The 23,369-nt window shown below is 41.1% G+C and overlaps 1 protein-coding gene and 1 non-coding gene across 2 annotated transcripts in view; one reads left to right on the top strand and one right to left on the bottom strand.

Moving 5' to 3' along the window:
• The window catches only part of ZNF311 (zinc finger protein 311), a gene marked incomplete at its 5' end in the record, with an annotated part of 66,319 nt that extends 43,914 nt beyond the window's left edge, over positions 1 to 22,405 (bottom strand). Inside the window, 8 exon segments of the mRNA XM_012646089.1 lie at positions 7,170 to 7,373; positions 14,279 to 14,587; positions 14,672 to 14,892; positions 14,894 to 15,270; positions 15,273 to 15,618; positions 15,620 to 15,753; positions 18,313 to 18,417; positions 22,321 to 22,405. Coding sequence (XP_012501543.1) covers positions 7,170 to 7,373; positions 14,279 to 14,587; positions 14,672 to 14,892; positions 14,894 to 15,270; positions 15,273 to 15,618; positions 15,620 to 15,753; positions 18,313 to 18,417; positions 22,321 to 22,405 — 1,781 coding nt within the window.
• TRNAL-AAG lies at positions 7,481 to 7,562 on the top strand. Its single transcript has one exon. It is a non-coding gene; the product is annotated as a tRNA-Leu (tRNA).
• Positions 22,406 to 23,369: the final 964 nt, after the last annotated feature.

Genomic DNA, 23,369 nt, shown 5'->3' with positions numbered 1-23,369 from the left:
AGGGAAATAATGTACAAAAAGTACTCAGCTATACTATTGTCTGAATCTGTACATTATCATTTCCATTATCATAATTATTATTACTCTATGGTACTTATGTTGAGGGGAGGAGACAGAAAGCGTGTCAATGGAAAACAACTCAAACTCTGTAAAATAATTTAAAGAGGTTTATTCGGAGCCGAATATGTGTGACCAAGGCCTGGAGAGCCACACCCAAGAAGCCTTGAGCAAGTGGTCTCACTGTGGTTGCGTTACAGTTTGATTTTATACATTTCTGGGAGATAGGAATTACACGTAAAGTCACAAATTAATACATCAAAGGCATACATGATCCAAAAAGACAGGACATCTTGAAGTAGGACATCACAAGTTATAGGTGGGTTTAAAGGTTCTTTGATTTGCATTGGTTTAAGAAATGAAGTTTTGTTGTAAAGGCTTGGAATGTTTTAAGTTAAGATAAGGAAGTCTGTTAATCAGAGACAAGCCACTGGACATATACCAAGATTCAAGTGATCTGTTAATAAATTGATGACTTGCAGGTGTGGTTTAACCTTTGTCTTACATGGCCTTAGGCCTTTTAATGATTTTGTAACTTACTGTTACAAAGAACAACTCCAAAAGGGACAGGGCATAACTAGGCATGTCTGACCTCCCTTTTCCTCATGGTCAGCAACTCAGCTTTAAGGGGTTTTTTTTTGGAGGGGTCCCCTTGGCCAAGAGGGGATCCATTCATTTGCCTAGAGGGTTTAGGATTTTATTTTAGTTCACATGAATAAAAAACTTTTTTATTGGGCAGAAAACATGCTAAAATGAAGTGTGGAAAAGCACAGTGGTGGGGGGTGTGTGTATGACAGAGAGAGAGAGCGATCTGCCAGCAGGGTGGAGAAGGGCCTATTTGAAGTGGGCTTTGAAAAATGAACAAGATTTCTGTGAGGGAACAAAATGAAAAAGGGCATTCCAGGACAAGATATCAGGAGAAGCAAAAGCACAGGATTATTAAAGCTCTTGAACCATTTAGGACTTTGACTTCTGAACTAGAAACCTGGAAAATCTCTGCTACTGATGTTGAGACAGTGTAGGGACAGGACTCAGGCCTTGCTTCTGACCAAGGGAGGCAACATGAAACAGCATGACCCAGCCTAATTAACTGTAGAAGAAAAAAATACCAAAAACCCCCCAAAACCCAAATGACCTCCTAGCCACTGGAATTCAGTTCAAGAGGGGGACAAACCATCTGTCTGTTGAGTAATGTTTTCCAAGATGACTGAAGCAAGATGCTGATGCTAGCTGATAAGGAAATTGGCTGCAAATAAACCACACCTATCTGGATCTAACCAATTCAAGCCAAAAAAGACCTCCACACTGACCTTACCCTGACTTTTCTCTCATTATAATCTCATTTTAATGCTAAAAATCACACCCAGGGTGGAGATTTAACATGCTAATGAGATATACCACATATGAAGAAACTCGTAATAAAACTATGCAGGCACAAGAAAATTTCCACCTCCACATGCTTACATGTCATCTTTTTTCCTCCTAAGCCTCTTTAAAACTCTTCCCGAACTCCTCTCTGGGAGCCAGCCTGAGGATTTTTTCTTTGTGCTGTCTCTCTTGCGTTTGAACATAAACCCCAATAAAGCCCTGCCTGTCACTCTCATTCAGCCTCTTGCTAATTTCTTTTATGACAGCCCAACCAGGTTCATTGCCTGCTGCTCAAGAGGAAGTCAATACAGTGAGACAGCAGGGATTATAGCAGAGAAAGAGTTTAACATGGCAGGTGCCATGCGAAGAGACAGGAGGAATTTCTCACATCTGTCTCCCTGAGAAGTTGGGAGAAAAGGTTTTTAAAGATAGTTTGGCAGGGAAAGAGGCTAGGGAATTGGGACTGCTGATTGGCTGGGGATGAACTCATAGGGTCAAGAAGCAGAAATTGTTTTATTGTGCTGAGTCAGTTCCTAGGTTGCAAGACCAGTTGAGTTGGTTTCTTGGTATGGGCCACTGGTTTGGTTGGGTCAGTTGGTCCACTGGAATGCAGGGTCTGGAAGATATCTCAAAGACCAGCCTTAGGTTTCACAAGGGTGATGCTATTTATGGGAGCAATGAAGAAAGCTAAGAATCTTCGTGACCATCAGCTACATGACTCCTGAGTAGTAAGCAATTATAGGAAAGCAAGCTAGGGAACAGTGGCTTGTTACATATATATGGCTATATATATATATATATATATATATATATATACACACACTTTTTTTTTTTTAACAAGAGTTCAGGCCCCTACCACAGTTCCCACATTATGGCCTTTTATTTACTTTATAAAGGGCGGTTTCACCATTACACAGAAAGCTCAAAGGCCTGCAAGGGTAACAATGAGATGACGTCAAATTTTTTATTTCAAGTTTTCTGGCCATACACAGTAAAACTAGAATTAGAGTTCCACAACTATGGCAGTTACTGACAAGTCCAGCACCTAGTGGTACATAAGTGCTACCCAGAAAATCTCTCAAGCCCTGGGAAACTAATTTTAAACACTTTAGAATCAACTTGGTCTCTAAAGAGAGGACTCATCAGAAACCTTTGTTTAGGCCGGGCGTGGTGGCTCACGCCTGTAATCCTAGCACTCTGGGAGGCCGAGGCGGGAGGATCGCTCAAGGCTGGAGGATCGCTCAAGGTCAGGAGTTCAAGATCGGCCTGAGCAAGAGTGAGGACCACCCCCGCCCCCGTCTCTACTAAAAACAGAAAGAAATTAACTTGACAACTAAAAATATATAGAAAAATTACCCGGGCATGGTGGCGCATGCCTGTAGTCCCAGCTACTCGGGAGGCCGAGGCAGTACGATTGCTTGAGCCCAGGAGTTGGAGGTTGCCGTCAGCTAGGCTGACACCACGGCACTCTAGCCCAGGCAACAGAGCCAGACTCTGTCTCAAAAAAAAAAAAAAAAAAAAAAAAAAGTCTCTGTTTAACTCCCAGGAATCTGTGAGGACGGTTCCGAATTTCACTCTCAAGCCCAGCCTACCAAGCAAAGCAAACCAGCTGGACTGAAGCTGCGGGTCCCTCTTGACCCAAATAGAACCAGTGAGAAAGGCAGTCCTCCTCGTTTCCTAGAGAGGACACATTCAGTGGGTAGTTGGATAGAGGGTACTAGCCAAGTGCCTTGCCAGGGACAAGGAAGAGGGATGTATTTATATCCCATTTCAATGCCTTGTTGTGACTCTGTGTGCTGCGTGCCTTTAGTCTTAACAGAGACGCACACTTGGGCTCCTTACTTTTGGGAATCTTGGACTCATAGATTGGGACCGTTCAGGCAGCCGCACCTACCAGGGACCCCCACTATCTACGCGACTGATCCTTGGAGGCTGTGGGAGAAGCTCTCCTCGTCTCTCCTTTCTTCTTTCTCCCTCTTCTTAATCTTGCCTCTTTCAGGAATCTTGGCCTTCCCTCCCGGACGGGGTCTGTGGCAAGAGCGGGATTGCAGGTCCAATCCTACCCCGGCCCCCTGCACCCAAACTGTCTTTCTTTTATTAGACTGTTTTCAGTCTTGTCTCGCTGCAACCCCCTGGCCCCGCACCGTTCCTCGGTGCATTCCTAAATTCCTCCAAGCGGGCCTTTCGAGATCTACACTGTTAACTTAAATAATAAGTGACAGAAAACGAGGGTCACAGTCAATTGAGGTTTATTAAGCCAAGATTCTGAGGACCCACGGGGTTGGGGGACGGGGAAAGTTAAACATACAAAGATCTGTTGGGGACTGGGATGTCCGTAGAAGGGGTTGAGACCTTTGCGTTTAAAAGAGAAAAAGGGGTACACAGGAAAGAGGGGAGAGATGAAGAAAGTGAGCAGTGAGGCAATCGATGGTATTCTTGTGAGGTTCTATTTGGTGCTCAGTAAATCTACATGAGATGAACATTCAAAATAGTTGAACTAGTCAATGCTGTGATCTTCTTAGAGTGGGTAGAGGAATATCTCTTCCTTTGGTTTGCATCTGTGGAGATAAAATTGTGATGGACATAAGAGTTCATTTAGGCTAACAGTCCTAAGGTTATAATTGACATGCACTCATTTTATAGGGGCTGTCTATCTTGAAGTGTTTTTCTGTTTGTTTGTTTGTTTGTTTGTTTAGGGCTCAAGGAAATAAGAAATATTTTACTCCAAAATACATTTCTTTGACATATTTTGAGATGGCAAACAGGAATAATGCTGCTAGGCTGTCTAGGTGGGGAGGCTGGGGGAGAAATTTGCATCTGTAGAGAATCTCTGTTAAATGCAGCCAGGCCCTGCCTATTTGATTTGGGACATGTTTGCTTGGAGTCGGACACTCTTAAAGGTGTGAATAAAAACGTTTCCATGAGGGCTGTTATCCATGAGGCTTAGCTGCATAACAAGACCACCTTGCCAGCCAAGTTTGCTTTCTCCCTCTCATGCTCTGTGCACCAAAAAACCCCTGTTTAGTCACTTTCCAAGCCCCTCCATTTTTTAAAAGAGGATCCCTGTACCTCATTGGGAAGAGGATGGCAGCGCTTGTGTGACTCAGTTCTTACAACGGAAAAGAACCCAAACTCTGTAAAATAGTTTAAAGAGGTTTATTCCCAGCTGAGTACGTGTGACCAGGGCCGGGAGAGTCACGCCCAAGAAGCCTTGAGCAAGTGGTCTCACTGTGTTTGGGTTACAGTTTGGTTTTATACATTTCAATATAGGAATTACACATAAAGTCACAAATCAATACATGGAAGGTGTACATTGGTTTGGCCAGAAATGGCAGGACATCTTGAAGCAGGGCATTATAGGTTATAGGTGGGTTTAAAGGTTCTTTGATTTGCAATTGGTTAAAGAAATGAAGCTTTGTCTAGAGACTTGGAATGCTTTGGCCGGGCACGGTGGCTCACGTCTGTAATCCTAGCACTCTGGGAGGCCGAGGCGGGCGGATTGTTTGTGCTCAGGAGTTCGAATCCAGCCTGAGCAACAGCGAGACCCCGTCTCTACCAAAAATAGAAAATAAATTAATCGGCCAACTAAAAATATACAGAAAAAATTAGCTGGGCATGGTGGCGCATGCCTGTAGTCCCAGCTACTCGGGAGGCTGAGGCAGAAGGATTGCTTGAGCCCAGGAGTGTGAGGTTGCTGTGAGCTAGGCTGACGCCATGGCACTCACTGTAGCCAGGGGAAAGAGTGAGACTCTGTCTCAAAAAAAAAAAAAAAAAAGACTTGGAATGTTTTAAGTTGATATAAGGAAATCTGTCAGTCAGAGACAAGCCACCTGACTTATACCTGCAGGTGTGGTTTAAGCTTTGTCTTGTATGGCCTTAGGCCTGTTAATGAGTTACAAAGAAGATATCTCTAGGAAGGGAGGAGGGCATGATGAGGCATGTCTGACCTTTCTTCTCAAGGTCAGCAACTCAGCTTTAGGGTATTTCTGGGATTCCCTTGGGCAAGAGGGGGTCCATTCAGTTGGCTAGGGGTGCTTAAGATTTTATATTATTTCACAGTTCTTAGACTCACTTCTCCCTTTTGGCATAATGTATTTTGTGGAGTCCTGAGATTTTTATTTTTGCTTTGGAACACTAAGTTCCAATCACCAAGCTGTGTGACCCAGCACTGCTTCAGTCATGAAACTGACTTGTAATTATTTAATCACTTTGCCTTTCCTGCTAGTAGTTCTGAAGGTGAGGCCCATAGGTGTCAGTGTTTCTCCTGAATACCCAGTGCCCAGGCACATAGTAGGCACTCAGTCAATGAATGAGTTGAGTGAATTCCCGATATCCACTTGTTGATATAGTCACTTTCTCTCAAATTATTTCTTCATTTTTTAATCTGTTTTCCCCTTCTTAGTTTACCCTGCAGGAATGCAAACACCAGAGAGAAAATTGGTCCCTGGATTGATCCCTTTGATGGACCAAGATGAAATTGATGAAGCATTGAACCAATTAGCACCTATCAGGAGAGTACATTTGCTCTGTGCTCCAAAGGTTAAAGTTGTCAAAAAGTGGTCAATCTCCCTCACGCTCTGGCCATCTTATCCTCAGAGATCTGGAACTGATAAAAGTACTTAGTCCTGATAGTGAAGAGGAGACTACTGCTATTGTGAGAGACTGAGAGAGGAACCTAGGCAGAGTTCAAATGGACACACCAGGTGAAAAAAGAGGTTCTTAACTTGGGATATATGATGGAACAGGGAAAAGTGAGGGTTTAGCCAGGAGGAAGAGTAGACTATGTCGCATCTGCTTTTTGGGGAATCCTTTTTCTTAGTCGTTTTCCTAAATTAATTTCCCTAGGAAATAACCTCTGGTAATTGCTAAAATATTGCAACTAAAATGATGAGATTCTACTAAATCAGCCAATTTTTGACTTTTTTGGGAGGAGAAGGCCATGTGAAGACAAAGCAGAGAGATATTTGTAGATGCCGATCTTAAAGGCTGAAGAGACGTGGCCACAAGCCAAGGTATGCCAGCAACCACCAGAAGCTGGAAGAGGCAAAGATAGGATTTTTCCTCTAGAGTCTCCAGAGGTTGCTGGATCCTGATTTCCACCTTGGTTTTGGCCAGCCATACTGACTGGATTTCTGGCCTGTAGCATTGTGAGAGAATAAATTTGTGTTGTTTTAAGTCATATGGTTTGTGGTAATTTGTTACAGTGGCTACTATGTAACACTATGTAATAAATTTCATACGAACAATTCAAATGTAGGAATTTGTGAGACAGCCTAGTTTTCATTGGACTATTTAGATAAAAATGCTTATCAGCATTGACTTTCTTGAAGATGAATGGTGAAACAAACACACTTTAGCGATAGTTAACTTCCTTTATTGCAATCTTATTTCTGTCATAAACTATGCAGTTCATTTTTACATTAGGACTCCCGTGTCTGAGTCAAAACTTTTGGGTCAAGGAAACCTGCGGACTACCACCTGCACTAAGAAGAGAAAGGCAGGGAGAGATTTTATCAGTGTATTATTGCATTGTATCATGGCAGCAACTATACTTTTAAATGATCGGAATCTTGGCTTCTAAAAATGAACAGCCCTGTTCCTTTCGCCCTGGGGGCATTTCTGCAGAGACCGCGGGCCACTTCCCAAATTTTTACCTCAATAAATCACAGGGACTGCGTTCTGTTGCAGGGTACTACTTTTTTTTTTGGTAGCTACCCCTTGGCCAAAACCACTCTGCGACTCACTCAGCGGCGTGGGGGCTCCCGCTGGGCGTCACCTGCCACCGCGGACCTGCGACCCACAGCGTCCCCTGGGGCTCTCGGTCCGCGCGGCTCCTTTCTCTTGCGTTGTGACAAAAGGGGCAGGCATCTTGGATCCGCGGGCTTCCTCCCCGCGCTTCTCCCAGACTGGGTGATGGCTGAACCCCAGGCAGAGGTTCTTTGGTGGTTCTGGGGGAGCGTAAAAGAGGGAAAAGTCTCAAGAAGAAATTCACGTGAAAAATCTGAAGGGGGTGATGTTAATAGGGAAGCTGACGAGGGCCTGTCACATCACGGTTGGTAGCGTGGCCGAGCGGTCTAAGGCGCTGGATTAAGGCTCCAGTCTCTTCGGGGGCGTGGGTTCGAATCCCACCGCTGCCAAGATATTCATTCTTACTGTGGCCTGGCGTAGGAGACTTATTTCTTAATGCCCAGTGTAGATAGGCCATTCACAATCCTTCCACTGTCCGGCCCATTTTCCCCCCAACTTCGACTTCTGTTTACCCAGGAACCAGAGATAACTGCCCCCAGAACAATGCTCCTTCATTATACAGAAGCCAATATATTCTAGGTGCCCCAGATACAGCAATGAGTAACACATACCAAAAAAAAAAAAAAAAAAATCGAACCAAAACAAAACACAGCTTTTACGCCATATACTTCCTTATTACAAACAAACGAATGGATGTCAAACTCCTGGAATCTGCCTGCAACTCAAGACAGGTCCTTTGACAGAATACTTTATGTTCAAAATCAGCTGTTGTTTTTCCTCTAGTTTCTCTGTTGTGTGCTCATTTCATGTTTGGAACCCTAGTATGTGGACTGGAGAAGAGATGACTCTAGGGAAAGCACAAGTGCCTTGCCTCGCCTCGCTACTGCCGGACACATCCCACCAGCGCCACGTGCCTTCACTCCACCCAGTGCTTCTCAGTACCCCATGTCTCTGTGGCCTTCGGGGGATCCCTCCCTGCTCTGAGCAGTTCTCTCTGCACATATCGCGTCTCTCTCTCATTCTCTGGGCTTTCTTCCTGGAAGCCTTCCCTAATCTCTCCCTCTCCCTCCTACCAGCTACAGGATTACGTTTAGGGAAGACGTCGAGAGGCTATGGAGGGGAACATCACACATAGTCTGTCCCTGCCCCCATGGAACTGAAGAGTTTAGCGGAGTTCTCATGGGGCTCTAAACCATCTGATAAATTATTACCCAAATATGGTACAATCTATACTAAAAAAGAGGTAGCTCTCTATGTGTAGACTTTGAATGATGTTCCAGATTTAAGAAAATAAATAAGTTAGATAATAATATATATTGTACAACAGATGGAAGGACAGTCACCAGATTGTTCCCAGTGGTTACTGTTGAAAGACAGTTAGTTGTCCATGGGTCTCTCAGTTTCTGCATGTATCATAAGCCAGTCTCTGTACTGTTTTTACCAACAACCAATTTTCTGATTCTCCATGGACACCAACTAGGTGTTCAACAATTTAATTCTAACACTACCAGAAGTTAGTGATCCCATAGGTTAAGGACTCAGACCCACAAGACCGTTCCCTACTTTAGAAGCAAGTGGCAAGTCCCAGGACTCCTGTACTACTCACTGGCTATTAATTGGTGGTTTCCATAACTCCCTGCTCATGTTTGATAATTTGTTAGAATGGCTCACAGAACTGAGGTACACATTTTACTTACATTTACCAGTTTATTATAAAGGATACAACTCAGGAACAGCCAAATGGAAGAGATGTATAGGATAAGGTATGTGGGGAAGTACTTGAAGCTTCTGTGCCTTCTCTGGGTGAGTCATCCTCCCAGCACCCCAATTCATTCACCAGCCCAGGAGCTCACTGAACTCTGTCATTTAGGGGTCTTTATGAAGGTTTCATCATCATAGATGTGATCAGTTATTAACTCAATCTTCAGCCCCTTTTCCCTCCCCAGAAGTTGAGGGGTGGTTCTAAAAGTTCCAGGCTTCTAATTAAGGCCTGGTCTTTCTGGTGACCTGAAGGTATCTATCTAGGGGCCCACCAAGCATCATCTCATTAGAACAAAAGAGGGTTCTATCATCCAAAAAATTTCAACAGATTTAAGACCTGTGTGCTGGGAACCAGGGACAAAGAGCAAATACAAATTTCTTATTATGCCACAGTCATTAACTGCACTTTGTTTTGGAATATTTTTCAAGGGTATTTGTATAAAGAACATCCTTGGAAGTTAGAGACAGTGTCCTTATCTAGAACGAAGTACAGGCATGCTTCCTGGGTTCCCTAAGTTCAGGGTTCCTCTCCCACTCTGTATGCACCCATCCGTTTGGGCCCATTTGAGTCACATTTGTGGTAACTGGTGCTTGAGGAATCTGCACAAAGCCTGATAATCTGGTTTCTGCCATTGCTGTAAGAAATAAAATGTCATTTGTCTTTGACTCAGGAATGTCTTGTTTTCACCAGCAACCATGAAACTGGTAAGCTAATTTCTTATCTTACAAGTACAATAAAATCTCAGATTGTTCATAGCTCTTGATAGTTACATGTTGTCAACAGCAGAGAAGAGGAGACAGAGACTACTATTTTCACTTTTACTATCTGGTGTTTAAATTGTTACCACTTATGTGTATGTGGCAGTTCAAATTTCAGAATTGCAATGCTATAAAAGGACAAATATATTCTATGAATATTTCACTAATCAATGCATTACTTAGTTTTGCTTGGTTTTGAACTTTATAAAAATAATGCCATACTGTATGTTGACTCTGGGACTTGCTTTTTCCACTCAATATGAAATTGTTAATATTCACCCATGTTATTGTTCATTCATATTCACCGCTGTGAAATATTCCATAATCTAAATATAGCAAAATTTGTTTACCTATTTATTGTTGATGAACATTTGGGTTGTTTCTAGGTTTTTGCTATTATGAACAATTATGCTGTGAAAATTCTTGTGTATGAATCTTAATGCTTATGTGCAAATTTCTCAGGGTACATACCTAGGAATGGAATTGCTGGGTTGTAGGATAAAGTTAAACTTTACAAGATAATATCTAAGAGTTTATTATTACAAATTATTATTGCTTTCCAAAGGAGTTGTATCAATTAACACTACCACCAATAATTATCATAGCTTCATATCATTGCCAAAATTTGTCAATTTTCTTAACTTTGTTAATCTCATAGGTATTTCATAGTTTATTATTGTGGTCTAAATTCTTTGATTTCTGAGCATAAACACCTTTTTGAGTGTATGTTTGGTCATGCCAGGATGCTAGGATTACAGCTGTGAGCCACTGCACCTGGCTGAGATTTTAAACTATATTTTGAAAAGATAATCAAATATTTTGCTGCATTTAATGTTTACATGGTTTTTTCCCTTCATTTTGTTAATGTGGTAAATTACCTTCATTGAATTTTGAATGCTAAGCCAGCTTTGCATTACTAGAATAACTTTAACTTATTCAAGGTGTCATTTTTTAAAACATATATATTACTGGATTGTTTGTATTTTAAGATTTTTCTCAGTACATTCATGAATAATAATGGATATAAAAATGGCGTGTAATTTTCTTTTTGATTTCTTTGTCGGGGTTTGGTATCAATGTTACACAGGCCTCATGAGTTTGTTTAATGTTGGCATTATTTTTCCTTGCACCTTTAGTAGAGTTAATTGGTGAAACCATTTGAGCCTGGAGTTTTCTTTCTGGGAATATATATTTAAACAATTGGTATCAGCCTATTCAGATTTTATATTTCTTCCAGTATTAGTTTTAGAAAAAAGGAACTTCCTAAGGAAATATATTAGATAAACCTGGTAAATCTTTTCAACAGAAAGCAAGGAATCTGTCTATGGCCATACCACCCTGAACATGCCTATCTCATCTGATCTTGGAAGCTAAGCAGGGTTGGGCCTGGTTAGTACTTGGATGGGAGAAAGCAAGGAATCTATCGAAGACTACTACAGTCATGTTAAACTAAAAAGGCTTGCACTGACACCTATGAAGTAGTCTTACCAAAACAAAATCTATTTTGAATTTGATAAAGTCCCTAGATCTAACTTTTAATTTATAGGACATATAGGAGCAGAGCAACATGTTAAATACCACTAAAGGAGTGCAATCATTAGAATCCAAATCGCATGAAATTCTACAGTGCAAACAACCTAAATAAATTAAATAAATTGCAAAAAAAAAAAAGAAGAGATTGTAGGGAGAACTTATTTATTACAAGACTTAAGATACATACCAACTGGCCAGGCGCGGTGGCTCACGCCTGTAATCCTAGCTCTCTGGGAGGCCAAGGAGGGCGGATTGTTGGAGCTCAGGAGTTCAAAACCAGTCTGAGCAAGAGCGAGACCCCGTCTCTACTAAAAATAGAAAGAAATTAATTGGACAACTAAAAATATATAGAAAAAATTAGCCGGGCATGGTGGTGCATGCCTGTAGTCCCAGCCACTCGGGAGGCTGAGGCAGGAGGATCGCTTGAGCCCAGGAGTTTGAGGTTGCTGTGAGCTAGGATGAGGCTATGGCACTCTAGCCCAGGCAACACAGTGAGACTCTGTCTCAAAAAAAAAAAAAAAAAAAAAAAAGATACATACCAACTAATCACAATGTATAGACTTTATTTGAATATTGATTTTTTAAAAAATAAAGAGATAAGGTCTTGCTATGTTGCTTAGACTGGTCTTGAACTCCTGGGCTTAAGGGATTCTCCCACCTAAGCCTCCCCAGTAGCTGGAACTATAGACATGTGCCACCATGCCCAGATCTATTGTTAGTTTTTAAAAAGGAGTTATCTCCTATAGATAACTAAATATTTATGGATAAAACACAATTTCTAAAATTTGCTTCAAAATAATCTTGAGCAGAGAAAGTGGGTGGGGATATAGATGAAACAAGATTAACTAAGTTAATAATTGTTGACATTGGATGTACACATGGAGTTCATTTTTCCATTTACTCTTGCATGGATTTGAAATTTTCTTTAATAGACTTTTTCTTTAACAGAGGGGACTATAAAACTGATGGAAAGTTCTGACAGCATAACTTGGACCTTTGATCTTTATTGTAGGTTATCTGAGTGGACCACTTGCTGAGAAACTCCTGATGTCAGTATCTTTAGGTCTATCCTCCTGGTTGGATTTCTCACAGAAAACTGTTTTATTTAGCCTTTAGCCTGAAAGATGAAAGCCTGACCCTCAATATTCTGGGAGACAGTGAAGAAAGTAGGCTGGAGGTATTAGCATTCAATATGCACGTTTTTCCAATGCTCCCTTTTGGAAATTGGTTAAAAAACTGAGTTTTGGGGCCGGGCGCGGTGGCTCACGCCTGTAATCCTAGCACTCTGGGAGGCCAAGGCGGGCGGATTGTTTGAGCTCAGGAGTTCGAAACCAAGCCTGAGCAAGAGCAAGACCCTGTCTCTACCAAAAATAGAAAGAAATTAATTGGACAACTAAAAATATATAGAAAAAAAGAATTAGCCGGGCATGGTGGCACATGCCTGTAGTCCCAGCTACTCGGGAGGCTGAGGCAGAAGGATTGCTTGAGCCCAGGAGTTTGAGGTTGCTGTGAGCCAGGCTGACGCCACAGCACTCACTCTAGCCTGGGCAACAAAAGCGAGATTCTGTCTCAAAAAAAAAAAAAAAAAAACCTGAGTTTTATCTGGTGATTTTTCTAAGTAAATTATAACCATATTGGTAACTCTTGTTTTGATAATTTTTCAGAATTAGAACTACAGTTATCTTAGGGTTTCAAGCAACACTAACGTGTTTTAACATTCGACTGTGCATTTGATCTTTGAATTCCTTCAACATCATGCCTACCAAACTTATTACCTTATGGTAGTCTATTCCAGTTGAGGATCTTTTAAGTATACAGAGTGTCTCTCTGTAGCTTCTACCCATGGACTGTAGATCTATGCCCTGGGATAACTGCACAACAAGATTAACCCACTGTTCACAAAGTTGTCCTTCAAAATTTTCAAGACAAATCAAAATCTTTCTTTGTCAAGTGAAATATCTGAAATTTATTCAAATGCTCTCCCACGAGGTTCATTTTAAATGTTTAGGAAACATGAAAAGATTTCTGGAGGCCAAGCTAGAATAATAATTTGGAGTTTCTTACTACAAGATTGGGTGTCAATTAGGAGCTTTTGAAACAGGTGTCAGTATCATAGCAATATTTTAGAATGACAATGACATGTTGAAGACAGATTGGTGAAGGTAGACTCTAGAAGTAATCTATTTGGACTCAATACAGAGGCTATCAGAGAAAGGGATGGATATAAGAGATACTTAAAGCCCTGAAAAGTTAAAAATTTATTAATAATTTTGAAAGACTATTTCATTTGTCATTCAAATGGACATAGCAAATATTTAAGAAATAAACACTTAGAAAAATTTCCTTGTATTTATAACTCAAAGTGGGGCAGGCTTCATGCTCTTTCCATATGTAAACTGCTACTTGAACAATGTACAGCTGATTTCTCCTTATCTATAATTTAAAAATCTGCCCTCCCCCATCTCCTTTTCACCTTGAATCTCAGCAATCCTAATATGTAGAAGTATCATTCAAGCTTTATGTAAAAAAAAAAAAAAATGCTAAAAATGATTCATGTTTATCGATTAAAAAATTGTTTTGTGCTGAGTTGATGTATAATTTCATGTCCAAAAGATGTGCATGCATGTGGGAATTGCCTAGGTAAGCCTGAGTATTCAGGAGTCATTTGAGCAGAATTTACTAATTATGTGATCCTGGCCAAGTTTCTTAATCTTTCTATGCTTCAAATTCCTTATCTCATAGGGATGTTGCATGGATTAAACAAGATAAACTGTGTAAAAACCTTAGAACAGTGCCTGGCACACAGCAAGCACTATTAAGTATTTATTATTATTATAAAGTGATTGACAAACTCTTGGAAGTGAATGTGCTCACTGAAGAAATAAATACTAAGTAGGAAGGTAAAGTATAATGCCTTTGGGGACTCTCTCAATTAGGAGTTAGAAAATCAGAAATAACCAACATAGGAGACAGTCTAAGAGGTAGAAGGAGAAACAAAGTATAAATATCAGAGTCATTACACTCAAGCATTGGTGGTCCAAATACTAAATACTGAGAAGGTCTGAGAAACAGTTCCGGACAGAGGGATTTCCTACTCTCATCAAGTTCATGAGTTTTCCACATTCAATGTTTTCTTTTCTTATGTCCACTAAGATTTGAGCTCACTCTGAAAGCTTTTCCACATACCTCACATTCATAAGGTCTCTTCCCGGTATGAACTCGCTTATGTCCAATTAGAGCTGAGCCCTGGTGGAAAGACATGCCACACTCATAGCAGGTATATGGCTTCTCACCAGTGTGGATTCTTTTCTGCTGCCTCAGGACTGAACTACGAATAAAGGCCTTTCCACACACCTCACATGTGTAAGGTTTCTCTCCAGTGTGGATTCTCTGATGACTGGTTAAGGTCGACTTCTCACTGAAAGCTTTGCCACACTCTGAACATTTATAAGGCTTGTCTCCAGTGTGGATTCTCTGATGACTGGTTAAGGTCGACTTCTCACTGAAAGCTTTGCCACACTCTGAACATTTATAAGGCTTGTCTTCAGTGTGGATTCTTTGATGGACAGTAAGGCTGTACTGGTCCTGGAAAGCTTTCCCACAATCCCCACATCAGTAGGGTTTCTCCCCAGTGTGTTCTCGTTCATGAGCCCTGTGCTTACAGTTAATGATGAAAAGCTTTCCCACAATCCTCACACTTGTAAGGTTTCTCTTCAGTGTGGCTCTTTCCGTGTTTGGTGATCTCTGCCTTGATAGTGAAGGCTTTTCCACACTGGGGGCAACCATAATGTTTCTCCTGAGTGTGGATTCGTTTGTGTTTGCTTAGGTCTGAGCTCTGACTAAACGCCCTCCCACATTTGTTGCATTCATAAGGTTGCTCCCCAGTGTGGATTCTGACATGGATGGTAAGGTACTGCTTAAACCGGAAGGTCTTCCCACAGTCCCTTCACTCGTGACGCTTCTCTTCACCGTGGGTTACTTTATGTCGGCAAAGAGCTGATATACGATTGAAGGCCTTTCCACACTGGGTGCAGTTAAAGGGTTCTCTCCTGTGTGGATTATCTGGTGCACAGAAAGGTGATTTCTGGTCCTGAATGCTTTCCCACGCTCGTTACACACATGGGGTTTCTCACCAGAATGAATTCGCTCGTGGAGAATCAGGACTGAATGCCAATTAAAGTTTTTGCCACGCTTGGCACATTCATAGAATTTCTGTGCTGTAAGAACGCTATTATGTGGAATATGTTTTGAGTTTGGACTGCAGTTTTTTCTAAGTACCTTCTGGTTCTTTCCTTTTTTGAAAGTCACTTCCTCAGAGCTGCCTTTCTCTTCTCTCAATGCCTCCCTTATGGGTGTTTCCCACTGATTCTCTAATTTGACATCCGTACACAAACTCTCCAACTTCAGGATCCTGGGAAACAACTTCCAAGAGACTGTTATATTTCACCCTGTAGAGCTTTCCATTTTCAAAAACCTCTTGTTCTGAACTTGCCTTCTCATTCTCAGGCCATGTCTTATCAGTTGACAGTGAAATGAGAAAATAAAAACGTCAAAGGAAAGAGAGGTGGGAGAGGTAAAGCAGTATTAAGCAGTTTGAAGAGTAAGTGACTTTTCCATGCGAGAAAAATTGCTAACATTGTGGCCAAAGGTCAGGACAGTGTGAAATAATAAAAAAAAACCCACGATATTTTAAATTCAGCAAACTTTATTAAAAAATCCTTACAAACCTACTTCTTGAGTCTCTTTGTTTAGAGAATGGAAACTCCACACATCTAGTCTTCTAAGCTAGGAAACTGGAAATCATCTTCAACTCCTTTTCCCTCCTCTCATCTTTAGTTAGCTAATATTTTACAAATTCTACCTGTGAAGTGAGCTGCAAAGGGGTGCTGAAATGCTGATGCAGCCCCCTTTCAAGGAACTGTCTGCTTTGCTCCCAAGAGTGGGCCCTGGAAAGCCCATTTCTGCTGTGTGACTTGGCCCGTCTGTGTAGAGCAGATTAGATCTGAGCAATAACTGACTTAAACCAGGCAAGATTCTCTCATCTTGGAGTTTGGAATTGTGATCTGAGGGAAGGTAAGGCCAGGTTCTAAGAGTGGCTAAATCTTTAGCACTTAAATTTGAGAAGCAGTGCTGGTGCGATGGTATATGGTACAGGGGAGGGAATGTTCTGCCATGTGGTTTGAGAAACAAAGGTCAATCTGCCCAGAAAGAAGAATGAAGCTGACTCACAGAGAAGACAGATGGAGAGAGGGGTCTAACGGTGTTCCGGTCTCTTCTAGAGCCTGATGCATACCTGCCCTTAGGTTCCATGACACACCCTGAGTAATAAATTCATGTTGTTCTGTTTAAATTAGCTTGAATTAATTTCTCCCATCCAAGTACTACTAACCAGGCCCGACCCTGCTTAGCTTCTGAGATCAGAGGAGATCAGGCACATTCAGGGTGGTATGGCCATAGACAAGTTAATTTCCATTGTTGGCATCCAAAGAGTCCAAATCCATCTTCTTATCTCTTAATTCTATTCCTTCCTCTCCATTTCTACTGCCAGTGCATTCTTACTAGCTAACTGCAATACCCCTCAGATGTCCTTTAGCCTGGCTCCCCTCATCCATGCTCTACACCTATGGTCCCCACACCCTGGGACACCGCCAGGTACCAGTCAGTGGCCTGTTAGGAACCAGGCCGCACATCGCCACCTGATTTCTGGCACCCCTCCTTCCTCCAGCCATGCAAAAATTATCTTCCATGAAACTTAGGCACACAGCAGGAGGTAAATGGCAGGCAAGTGAAGCTTCATCTGTATTTAGAGCTACTCCCCATTGCTTGTATCACTGCCTGAGCTCTGCCTTCTGGCCCCTGCCCCCCACCCCCACATCTGTGGAAAAATTGTCTTCCATGAAACCAGTCCCTGGTGACAAAAAGGTTGGGGACTGCTGTTCTACACTGCTTCCAGAATATTCTTTCTATAAATCAAATCTAATCATGTCACTCTTTAGCTTAAAATACCTCAATAGCACTCCACAGTTAACCTGACAGGAAGGAAGTAAAGCAGAGTCAAGAGCCCTAGCGCATGAGTAAGACTCTCTGGGTTCAAATCCTACTTCTGATGACTAATAACTTGGGATGACTTAACTTCTCTCTTGTCTCAGTTGCTTTATCTATAAAATGGGCTCTAGACTATACACGAAAATTAAGCGAGTTAATAAGCACTTGCCACACTAAAGTACTTTAATCAATGTCAGCTGTTATTATAAGAGTAAAGTTCAAGGTCCATAGTTTATTGAAAACTTCTAAAAAACAAACAAACAAACATCCTTCAGATCATGATCTTCCCCCATTCTACTGCTCCCAAAACTTCCTAAGTCCAACCCAAGTCCTTTGCTCTGGTCATATTGAACTATTCTCAGTTCATATTCTTTTACTCCTCAATACTTTCTCACATTTTGTTCCCTTTACCTAGAATGCCTCTCCCCTCCTTCAATTTATTGTTCCCTGAGCACTGGTGTAACTGATACACAGAGGGATGATAAATTTTCTGAGCTTTCTTGAGGGCCAAATTGCAAAAAATCTATAGCTAGACTGCAAAGAACCAATTAGATAATGACAAGATAACTGCCCTAATAGTTTGTTGTTGGTGGTGGTTTTCTTTCTTTTTTCTTTTTGAGACAGAGTCTCACTCTGTTGCCCAGGTTAGAGTGCCACGGTGTCAGCCTAGCTCACAGCAACCTCCAACTCGTGGGCTCCCGTGATCCTCCTGCCTCAGCCTTCCGAGTAGCTGGGACTATAGGCATGTGCCACCATGCCCAGCTAATTTTTTCTATTTTCAGTTGCCCGGCTAATTTTTGTTTTCTATTTTTTAGTAGAGACGGGGGGGGGTCTCACTCCTGCTCAGGCTGGTCTCGAACTCCTGACCTCAAGGGATCCTCCTGCCTCAGCCCCCCAGCCAGTGGTTTTCTTTTCCTTAAATTTTTCTAAATGGATTTCCTTCCTGGGCCCTTCAGGATGGATGACTCACCACTAAGAACATTCTAAAGCCATTTTGTCACAAGGGAGGTTGGAGGAACTTAAAGCTTCTCTCTTACTCACCTGGGTAGGAGCAGCTCAGGGACTCCCTATCCTGCAGATCCTGAACACAGGGCTCTGCTCCTGGCTCCAGATGAGAGATCAAATGAGGTTTAGGAAATGTAAATCCTGGTTGTAGAGAAGCAATAAGTATGTACAGCAACATAGAACTGTCCTAACACTTAGCCCCGATCCTTCTGTTTGCATACAGAGACAAGAAAGAAACGTTTATTTAGGTAGAGGAAAGGGTTTATTCTGGGGTCTGGTAACATATTAGGGACTTTCGATTAGGGACTTTCTCAGAAAAGTCATACTCAGAAGGGCAGAGAAGATGATTCTGGGAAATAGTCGTTTGGGTGTATTTCCTTTTCTTTCTAGGAGAATGGGAGAGTCGGTATAGGAAGACTATCAGTTTTGGGCCCCTAGAAGGCACACAACTAGAAGCTGAATATAGAAAATCTAATAAAAAATAAGAGGCTTAAGGAAGCAAGAACCCAGGGAAAACAGAAGGTAAGTGTCTCCTTTTCACCCAGGCAGAGTCCCATTCCAAAGAATCAGAAAACAGCAACTAGGTTAGCCGAAAAATTATCTTGCTACATAACAGAGGCAACTCAAAATTCTAATTTTGGGGCAAGATCCCGATGATAAAGAATGAGGGCTGTGACTTTCAATCCACACAGTTGGGTGAGAAGTAGTTCCACATTACTAATCACTGGGGCCCTAATTTATCCTTTGTAGGTCATCTCAACCTTTCTGTAGTTTCAGTGTTTAAGGCAACTTATCTTTCTTGATACTTCATCAACAGAACCCTAAATCCAAGTCTAAGTGGTTGCTTTCTGCTGTTAAGATACCAGCAGGGTCAAAGACATTTATTGTTAAGACTTTAGGATCATCTTTGGCCTCAGGCTCCTAAAACTATCATTTGAATTTTAACAAACCTCTAATTTAGAGCCAAACTGACTTCTCATAGAAATTGCCCAAGAAGACTCTTTTTCAGTTAAGGCTACACTTAGCTTTTGACCAAAACCAAGTGTGTATCTCAACCATGGTGGTTCCATTCAGTTTTTCTACTGTCTCACTCTAAAAGCCCCAAGTTCCTTTATAATTTTTTGTTTCAAAAAAGTGCTAAAGTCACCTGGACAGCACAGAATTCACAACAGACACATTTTGCCCTGTAATATTATATAACAGCTCTTTTCCTTATAACTTCAACAAACTTAAAGCTCTCAATTGGATTTTTTCAACCAACATATTATTATCAACATTTTCCAATGTATAAAAAAGTTGAAAAATTATATAGCAAATATCCATATACCAACCACTTACATTCTACAATTAATAGTCTGCAGTATTTGCTTTATCACATACTTATCCATCTATCTATCCCTCTATCTTTTTATTAATCTATTTTCCTTTCTTTTTTTTTTTTGAGACATTGTCTCGATCTGTTGTCCCAGCTAGAGTGCAGTGGTGTTGTCATCACAGCTCACTGCAACCTCAAACTCCTGGGCTCAAGTCATTCACCTGCCTCAGCCTCCCAAGTAGCTGGGACTACAGGCAGATGCCACCACACCTGGCTAATTTTTCTACTTTTTTGTAGAGATTAGGTCTTGCTCTTACTCAGGCTGGTCTCAAACTCCTGGCCTCAAGTGATTCTCCTGCCTCGGCCTCCCAAAGTGCTAGGATTACAGGTGTGAGCCACTGCACCCAGCCTTATTCTTTTTTCTTTTTAGGTAAAATTTACATATAGTGGAATGCACATGTCTTAAGTATACCATTGGATAAATTTTGATAAAAGCATATCCTTATATAACTCAAATTCCCTTCTACATGTATCCCAATTGGTTTTTACAATATACTTTCCCAGCTCCCACAACTGGGAAAGTCGGTCAACTCATAGTGATTCTTTTTTTTTGAGACAGAGTCTCACTGTGTTGCCTGGGCTAGAGTGCCATGGCGTCATACTAGCTCACAGCAACCTCAAACTCCTGGGCTCAAGCGATCCTTCTGCCTCAGCCTCCCGAGTAGCTGGGACTACAGGCATGTGCCACCATGCCCGACTAATTTTTTCTATATATTTTTAGTTGTCCAGCTAATTTCTTTCCATTTTTTTAGTAGAGACAGGGTCTTGCTCTTACTCAGGCAGGTCTTGAACTCCTGACCTTGAGCAATCCTCCTACCTGGGCCTCCCAGAGTGCTAGGATTACAGGCGTGAGCCACCGCGCCCGGCCCATAGTGATTCTTAAACTTTATTTTTTAGCTTTAGAATTTGAAAAGTCAGTTTCTCTTTTCAAGTTAAAAATGAACTTAGGAGATAGGCTACATGCAAAAACAACAACATAAAACTGTTAAAGCAGTGTATAAATATTTTCTAGGATGAGATTAATACATTTCTATTATAAGTTAGGTAACTACAGATTTATGATCCTGAAAATCTACCATGGGAGGAGAATTAAAGACCTTTAGAGAAAAAGAGGACTGTGAGACTCAGGTCAGGGGTGGACCATAAGAATGTGTATATTTTTATATTTAAAAAAAAATAAAATTAGCACTCAAGTTTAGCAATATCTATTATTTTCTACTTCTAAACTTATAAAAGATGTTCTATATTATTAATTTTTACTTATGATTCTTTATACATGAGACATTTCAGGATTTCTCCTCTGGAAATTTCAACAATGTACTTTGAAATGCATTCTGCTTTGCTTTTTGTAGGTAACATATACTAAGAAGCCTACTTTTGGGTGTGCCTAGTCCTCTGTCCAAAAGCCTTTCCAATTCTGATTTTATGACTCCAGAATTGCTTGTGAACTAAAATAAAATTTTAAGGCCTAACCTCCCCCCACCGGCTGACTAAATGGACCCCCTCATGGCCAAAGGAATATCCTATAACTAAATTGCCTGCCAGGAGGTCAGACATGCCTCATCAAGCCCCCCTCCCTTCTTGGGGACATCCTTTATAACCCATTAACAGGCCTAAGTGTATACAAGACAAACCTACAGGTCCTCAATTTACACAACAAATATATGTCCAGTGGCTTATCTCTGATAAACAGCTCCTATGTTAAAGCATTCCAAGCCTTTAGACAAAGCTTCAGGTCTTTAACCAATTACAAGTTCAAAGAATCTTTAAACCCACATATAACCTGTAAGCCCCTGCTTTGAGATGACCCACCTTTTCGTGCCAAACCAATGTATGCCTCCTCTGTATTGATTTATGACTTTACCTGTAACCTCTGTCTCCTTGAAATGTATAAAACCAAACTGTAACCCAGCCACACCAAGTCCACTTGCTCAAAACTTCTTGAGCATGGCTCTGAGTCATGGTCCTCAAATTTGGCTCAGAATAAATCTCTTTAAAATTACTTTACAGAGTTTGGCTTTTTTCTCCGTTGACATGCTAAATATCATTTCCTAGGTCCCACCACTACCAGCCCCTTTTATACAAATCTTAACCACTTTCCTCTTCACATATGCCACCAAAGGGCACAAAGCTTCATGGGAAAACCTTTGCTCCTTCTTTTGCCACTGCTTTATCTTATATTTCTCAGGTACCTTTACTATAATTTAAAAGTCTCATGGTTCCAAAAAGGCCTATAGAAGTAAAACTATATATATTCAATTTTACATGTTGGCAAAATTGTCGTTGGGTAGGAGCTACTGAATTATACCATGAGTTTTATATATGTAAATATTTATGTACAAATATATATGCTATTAATCATCTATATCAAGTTATACATATGGTAAATGAGATTGAATGCATTCAATTTCTTTGATAAATTGCTTTGTAGAATCTTATATGAATCTTTGATGATTTTTTCCAAATTTGATTTAAGATGAGGACAAAAACTGAATAATTTAGTTCCTCAATACTGATCTGAGCCAAGTACAGAAATCATAGAAGATTTTCTATAAATGCTCAATAATGAATAGATTTTTGGGCTCCAGGATGGCATCTTCTACCCAATCTGTATCCATAGTCCATTCTCAGCTGCCATGACTCCTGTCATAATACCCTGTGTACCTCACCTCTTTCCTGAAGGAGCCAGGTATCAGGGGCGGTCCAAAGCAGCTGGGTTGGTGGTCCTGGACTCTCATGCAATGGAACAACCTATTGCAGGGCACAGAATCAATTCAGGGAGGTTATGGAGGTGAGAAAAATACATAGGAAGATGCAACCAACCATAAAAGTTTATACATGGAAATTGTCACTCAGAAATATCAAGAGGGGGAAGGAAATCATGGACTCAGTTCCTAATATACCTTATGAAAAACAGAAAAAGATTTAATGATTACTAGGTCAAGCAGGAAAAATAGTATCTAGAAAAAAAGACCACCACCATTCCCATAGCTTTCCATTTTTCTTGGACTCGCTTCTTTGTGATGTACTGTGAACCTTTTTCTTCTTTCTTCCTCCATCTTTTTACCCAGCTTTCTTTGCAGTCTTCCACCACTGTTCTGGTTTTTTCCTGCTGGTCAGATCCAGCTCCCAAGCAAGTTATTAAGTGACTCCTGGTTGATGCCAGCCTCCTTTGGGAACATAAATCTTGGTGGTGCCAGCCAAGGGCCATTCCTGACCCACAGGGCATCTTGTTTGGTTTGATGTGTCAAATACTGCCCTGGATTTGGGGTTCATCAGCAATATTAAGCCAGCTGAGATCTCATATCTTGTTTTTCTGCACATTTGATGAAGGGAAAAGAAAAGAGAGGAATGTGATCACACAAAAATGAGGTAATCACTGAGGACCTGAGGCATCTGTGGGAGATGAGAGCGCACAGGAAGACAAATTAAAAATGTGAATATATCCACAATACAATCTCTACTGCTAACCAACATCACCTGTACCTCCCCTCTTCCCCTTTATTACAGTAGCCTTTTAACTGATCTCCTTGCTTCTATCCTTGCCTTCCTTCTGTCCCCTCTTAAATAGAAGTCTGTTTACAACTTAAGTTGGATCATTTCATCTCTCTGCTCAAAATTCTCCAATGGCTCACCCTTACTCAAAATACAGGCTGAAGTCCTTACAGAGGCATACAAGGCCCTACAGAATGTGCCCATTACTTCTAACCTCCTCTCC

The sequence above is a fragment of the Propithecus coquereli genome, unplaced genomic scaffold, assembly GCF_000956105.1.
Source record: "Propithecus coquereli isolate 6110/MARCELLA unplaced genomic scaffold, Pcoq_1.0 Scaffold240, whole genome shotgun sequence".
In the NCBI taxonomy this organism is placed as follows: Eukaryota; Metazoa; Chordata; class Mammalia; order Primates; family Indriidae; genus Propithecus; species Propithecus coquereli.
The sequence above is the reverse complement of the archived record's forward strand: the minus strand, read 5'-3'. Positions and strand labels throughout refer to the sequence as shown.